This window comes from Pelmatolapia mariae, linkage group LG2, assembly GCF_036321145.2.
Source record: "Pelmatolapia mariae isolate MD_Pm_ZW linkage group LG2, Pm_UMD_F_2, whole genome shotgun sequence".
Classification (NCBI taxonomy): domain Eukaryota; kingdom Metazoa; phylum Chordata; class Actinopteri; order Cichliformes; family Cichlidae; genus Pelmatolapia; species Pelmatolapia mariae.
In genome coordinates, this window is record NC_086228.1 from 20,095,399 (window position 1) to 20,101,541 (window position 6,143).

Consider the following 6,143-nt stretch of genomic DNA (forward strand, 5'->3'; position numbering starts at 1 on the left):
CCAGTTTGCTGCCTTCTGCTGGCTGCAAATTGAGCGCTTGACTTTCACTCTTGGTGCTGAGTGTCTGTTATCCTGGACTCTGTCTGATATGGGATTATGTAATGAGAGCATTGTTAATGAAGGAGCCTCCTCACTAATTAACTAACAAGCTTAGGCTTGCAAGAGAGGAAGCAAGTTCATGACTCCTCAGCGGACCTATTTGACTGCCTGTTTAGAGATGCGAACAAAGATCTTTGAATGAGGATTTTGCAATAACCTAAACTTGTGACCTTCAAATGATGCTTTAACATACACACACGAGCAAAACCAAAATCCATGAATTCACAGATTTTATTACAAATTCAGATCTTCTTTGCTAACAATGGCCCTGGAGAAAGAGTCCTGCTGTATGGACTTTCACTGCCTGTGTATTATTACAGTCCCTTTGTAGGGTCCCAAGGAAGGAAGGAGTGATGTCATTTCAGGCACTTATCACCCTCACTGGCTGCAGCTCGCACACGGCTGTAGACCGTTCTCATTGCACGAAGTACACTTGAGGGCTTTGAAGGAATCCGTGAAGCAGTTACGAAACACAGACATCTTGCTGCCATGGCACATCGGGCACGGGATGAAGGCGAAGCCCCCGCAGGTCTGGCACGTCTGGGGATGCTGTACCCTCTAAAATGGATAGACAGGTTCATTTAAATGATAAATACAAACAGGACTGACTACCACTAAAGAACTTACCCATTAATAAATTACACCAGTCACCCATAACATTAAACACACTGACATCTGGCATAAATAACAATATTTATTTTAATACGATGCAACATTCTGCTAGGAAATTTTGGGCCTGCACACTTGCAACCCACCTATCACTAAAACCCAAGTACCCAGCTCAATAAGAAATAGCTTTAAGTGTTCGCATGCTTCAGATACGAATGTGATTGAGCATCTGCAGAAGAAGTTTTGACTCCTACCTAATGTTAGGTCTGGTGCATATCCTTTTGGTCTAACTTGTACAAAACCTGAGCTTTTAGCAATGACTACTAGATCAATATGTAACCAAAAGGTCTCTGAAGTCACTAATAAGTGCTTGTCAGGAGGACTCGATCCAGGTTTAAGAGCAAAACGAGACTGTGCTTTTTAGGTTATGACTCCCAAGCTGTCAAACTCTCTTCCATTGGATGTTTCTTCTTGAAAAGCACCATATGAATACAGTTTACTTTTTTTACCCAGCAAACATGCCCCCTTGGGCAGACCCACACAGCCCAGAAGAATTTCCTTTTGGCTGTCCAAAAGAGCAAAACTACTATGGGCCCCACAAGGACTGGCCTACATGGGGCCCACATGGGTTTTCTGTGGGCAACCCATAGTGGATTTACACATAGAAAATTTATGCAGGGGCCCCAGAAAGTGTGGGATAAGTGTGGGTTTACCCTGCCCCATAGTTCACCCACAGATGCCAACTCTGTGCCCACACAGGCATGTTTGCTGGGTATTTTCTCCTATGCAGGAGAGTGTTTTGCCAATTTATTCCTGCTTTTAGTTTTATATTTAATGGGCTTGCATGAGAGCTAACAACCTTCTTTTCTCAATGTCTGATAGAAGGAAAATAAGCATAATAATATTATTTTAAACACAGCTTCCTTTCCAAATTGCTCAGCTGCAGAGCTGCAGATATAAATCAAGCCATGTCAGTGGTCAGTTCTGGACAAATTTTTGCATGCATGACCTTTCAGAGCTGCATACTTTTGTTTAATACCATGCAGTGACTGTATCCATGGCTTAAATGTCATGATACTGCTTTGTATTCACTTGTTTGTGGTTTGTACTCCAAATTCTAACCTGAGAAAAGCCCAGTGAATGTGCTGCAGCTCAGTGTAAAGCAGTAATGGTTCATACATGTTCAGTTTGTGCTACAAATCCATTTGCTCAGTATTGATGTGTTTGAAAGAATCAATAACAGGACCTCCATTATTAATGGTTGCTTATTGATGTGCATGCATTTTTTACAATGCAGTTTACTTGTGTTTTATTTATGGTATTGCTAGTTAGGGAACTTTGTGCTGCTGTTTGCATCTGTTTGTGTTCACCTAAGTGGCTTTCAACCAAAGAAAACCAGTCATTCATTATAAATGTGATTACCTTAAGATTTAATATTATACGTGCTACATATTCAGGCAAATCTAAAATGCAGCATTTAAATAATGTAACATCTGTGTGGGCCAAATTAAGCAGTTCACTTCACAGTCAAATCTGTTATGCACATTGTGATTTCTGAGGCACACTGAGAGGAACTAACCTCAATTTTTGTCAGAAGATCTTGCAGCTCTCCTGATTCATTCATGCCAAGTATCTTCTCAGCACCCTGCAGAAGAAAAAGATTAATCCTCTGTCTTTAATTAAGTCATTGCAGATGTATCATACATTGATCTCAGGTAATATTATGCAGGAGTGGAGAGAACTGACCCCAAGGTAGTGTCCATCAATGAACACAACTGGTAACGAAGGAAGTTCTCCCACACGTTTGCAACGCGCCTCCAGTTCCTTGCCGTACTCACTGTCCAGCGCGATGTTCTTTTCCATGAACTTCACTCTGTGGTTCTGAAAGATCTTTCTAACCAGCTCGCAGCGCTCGAACGTCGTCCTAACCACACGGAAACTCGTAGTGTAGATCACTATCCGCCCAAACTCCAGGGATAAATCCATCTATGAGGAAGCACAAATAAAGTTAAATGATTAGGTTTTCATAGTTTTTATTCAAACCATGTGTGGATTAAGTCATCCATCCCACTCTGAACACTCTGTATCTGTACTGTATCTCATGTAGTGATATTTCCTGTGTTGTGTAGATATATATACATGAGTATTTAGCATACTTGGTACCATTTTCCAAAAATCTTTCAAGAAATTAACATCAACTACACTTACCATTTTTTAAAAAGGTTCAGTTGCAGGTAGAGGTACTTGATGTTGACAATGCAAACATTACTCATGAACTGGTCATTCATGAATTTATTGCTGTTAATTAAGGAAGAATAATATGAAGAGGAAACAAATGAGGCATTTTCCAGGAGTCTTAATCCCAAAATGAGGGTTTTTTTTACTTAATAGCGGTACATGTTTCAGAAAGCTATATGTTACAGTCTTTTTACAGCCTTGAAATAAATTTACACTTCGGAGACTTGAAACTTGCCCAATGTAGCAATTTTATTTTATCAGCATTAACTTTTTTGGTCAAAGTTTATTTTGATTCTCCTCTGTTGAACTTGAAACTATAGACTGAGTTACAAAGTCTTGTACTTGTACGTGTACTTGTCGAAACTTTTCCTTTGGGCTCAGATCAGGCTGTTCTACCTTGATTCACGTTTAAACCTCACTCTACGAGAAAGATAATCTCACTTAAGAGGGATAAGCAACATAATCTAGTCTGGTCACGCTGTGTCTTCACCTCATACCACTGTACAGAGAATAGTTTGGTAGAGATGACCTTCTTTCTTTCACTTTTGCATCAATATACGGGCCAGGTGTTACCTCAGAATAACAAACAGTCCAGGAATACTAGAAAGCAAAGTTCTGAGAATTCATTAATCTGATTAGTTTCTCTTGAAACAGATAATGAAATGCATCATCAATCTTTCATTGTTCTGTGACCTTGTCCTCTATTCTAAGCTTTCATCCTGGTCACACATGTTGCCCCTTCCTGTAACTAGACTTGACACTGACAGGAACTCGTGTAGAAACCGTCCGAGTAAAAATGCAACAAGTTCAATCAAACAATTAGATTAACCCAGGCTCATTCACATGTACTTACACTGTTGGAATTAGGAAGATTTTCAAACAGCGTCTGACCTGCGCTGACTTTGTGCTTGACACCTCTCACAGTCCCATTTTTGCTGAGTATGTTGACCCTTTTGGTGGTGAACATCCAGTCCTTGGTGGCCCCTGCATACACGAGCAAGTCGTCGGGCTCATTCTCACTGTCCAGCTCGGAGCCCAGGTATCCAAACAGGTGTCCATGTGCATCTCCACTTGTAGAGGGGGTGCTGGCTCGTTCAGCATCAGAGCTGCTGGTGCAGTCTGAATCCAGGGAGTCTGAAGGCCCCTCATCTTTGAACATCTCCTTTAGCACCCGGCCACTGTTCCCCGAAGCCACGCGGAACCTCACCCGCTTCTGTGGCTTCTCCTGTCCCGCCGTCACCATTGTCCCCTCCATCATAAACCCTCTGCCACATCACATGGTCCACAACACTGTAGTCCAGCTCTTTCGTACTCATGCGGAGGTGAATGTAGGCCTCAGACACACTATTTTGTTTCCCGTGGATTACTACCACGTTTAATCCTCGCAGCTTGAACAGATCTAAAAACAACTGAGAGCCCGTAAGCTGCCTAACAGTCACACAGCCTGTAAATAATACATGCATTTCTACCATGGCAACCTACCAGGCTAGTCTCAAGTAAAATGATAGTAGTCTCTGAATTATTCATTGCAATTTACACAGTTTTCAACAGCACATTGACAGAAAACCTCATATGCTTTAATCAAACAAACATTTCCCCCTTTTGAGATGAGATGACAGCTGACACTGTGAGGAAACTTCTGCATCAGATAAGCCTCTATTTCAAGACTTATTACAGTTATCTTGTTACTTTCTTCCCACAAGCTTGTAATGAGGGTTGCGTTCTGGTTTACACATGCAAAACATGTAAAACAACTACAAGTACCCAGCAAAAAAGCCTAAACACACATTTGATTGAGTCTTTCACACTTTTAGTCCAGAGAGTGATATCTTAACTGCTGGATAAATTGATTCGGGGTTCCCAGAGGATTAATCTCTCTGACTTTTGTGATGTTCCAGCAGTTATTCTTATGCCAATATTATGTAAATGTATTTAAAAAAATAAAATGTTTTTTAATGAGAAAAATAGATAGAAAAGAAGATAAAAAGTCTTTCAGACTAACCTTTTGCATGTTTAAACAAACACTAAGTCATTAAACTAACACAACAGTACATTACTTAAAAACTTTAGCAAACATTCCTAATCAGCAAATGCTGCAAGCATGTTGACATTATTAGCGGAGCCGAAGCCTCACAGTTGTTCTGGTTTCTCTGAACTCTTTAACACTGAAATGTGTTAACAGTCAATCCACAATGCACTTTATTCAAGCATACCTTTTTACTTTTACTTTATATGTTTGTGTATAGTTTAAACTTAATGTTTTACAGTGGAAATGCCGAATAGACTCAGAACAAGTTGCCAAAGTTGCATATAGGAGACTAAATCAAACAGTATTTTAAAAGTAACAAATGTAAATGTATATGTGAAGATAAACCAGTGAAGTAGTGAAGGATTCAAATGCACACAGTATTTCTGCAAGTATTCACAATTTTACAGGCCAGGTTCTACTCTTATTCTGAAAAATGCGTCACTCCAGTTTCAGTAACATGCTGGAGCTTTTCTGCCATCTTAAAGTGAGGTGAAGTGACACCAAGGTGGATATTCCTCATTCACTGAGCGCCTGCAGAGAGAAGAGGAAGACCGATAAAGTGTCACGGTGACTCAATACAGCAACATGTCCTCTGAGATGTCTCGGCCAGTTTTTCTGTGTCACAGGTGATGAAGCGGGTCCCTGGAGATGTGACGCATCAGCTTGCAGCAGTGACAGCACCACTCTGTTTGAGTGCTCCAGTTTGGCCCCTCAGGTGAGAGCTACAACCACACACATTTACACACACACACTTACACACACAAATACACTCAATGCCACCTCATTTCAATCACTGGAGAAAATCCATCTGTGAAAGTCTAATGTGTCAAACTAATATTTAGTGGCATCCCGAGGCTGTGGCTGCTTTATGGGTCTGGCTCTGGTTCCAGCTTTTATTGATCCAAAGTGGCCGCGACTCTCCCTTAAACTGTCTTTTATTAAAAGGACATCACTGCAGCTATTACAGTGTGGCCTGTGTATGTGTATTGTAAATTATTGCTGCTAACAGATAAAGATTTTCTGATCATTACCTTTCCTGGACTTTAACCCGTAAGTGTCTTGAAAACCTACATTTCTCATGATGGCTTTCGATCATGTTTTCTTTCCAAGTTAGGCCGGTTTGATATTTCACTCAAGGCATCTGTGTGAACCATTTTAGTTAGTTTTA

At 40.6% G+C, this 6,143-nt stretch overlaps 1 protein-coding gene across 1 annotated transcript; it reads right to left on the minus strand.

Moving 5' to 3' along the window:
- Positions 1-312: 312 nt before the first annotated feature.
- On the minus strand, positions 313-4,326 carry grxcr1a (glutaredoxin and cysteine rich domain containing 1 a). The gene is made up of 4 exons (XM_063494442.1): positions 3,800-4,326; positions 2,455-2,694; positions 2,288-2,353; positions 313-657 (listed from the first exon to the last, which is right to left on the minus strand). Exons 1-4 carry the CDS (start codon positions 4,202-4,204, stop codon positions 478-480), a joined length of 891 nt encoding a protein of 296 aa, XP_063350512.1. The 5' UTR covers positions 4,205-4,326; the 3' UTR covers positions 313-477.
- Positions 4,327-6,143: the final 1,817 nt, after the last annotated feature.

Excerpts from the sequence above, each read along its gene's own strand:
- grxcr1a (XM_063494442.1), bottom strand. The coding sequence starts at position 4,204 with ATGATGGAGGGGACAATGGTGACGGCGGGACAGGAGAAGCCACAGAAG. Across the intron at positions 2,354-2,454 it reads TTGATGGACACTACCTTGGG|GGTGCTGAGAAGATACTTGG; the intron begins GTCAGTTCTCTC and ends TTTCTTCTGCAG. Across the intron at positions 658-2,287 it reads ATCTTCTGACAAAAATTGAG|AGGGTACAGCATCCCCAGAC; the intron begins GTTAGTTCCTCT and ends TATCCATTTTAG.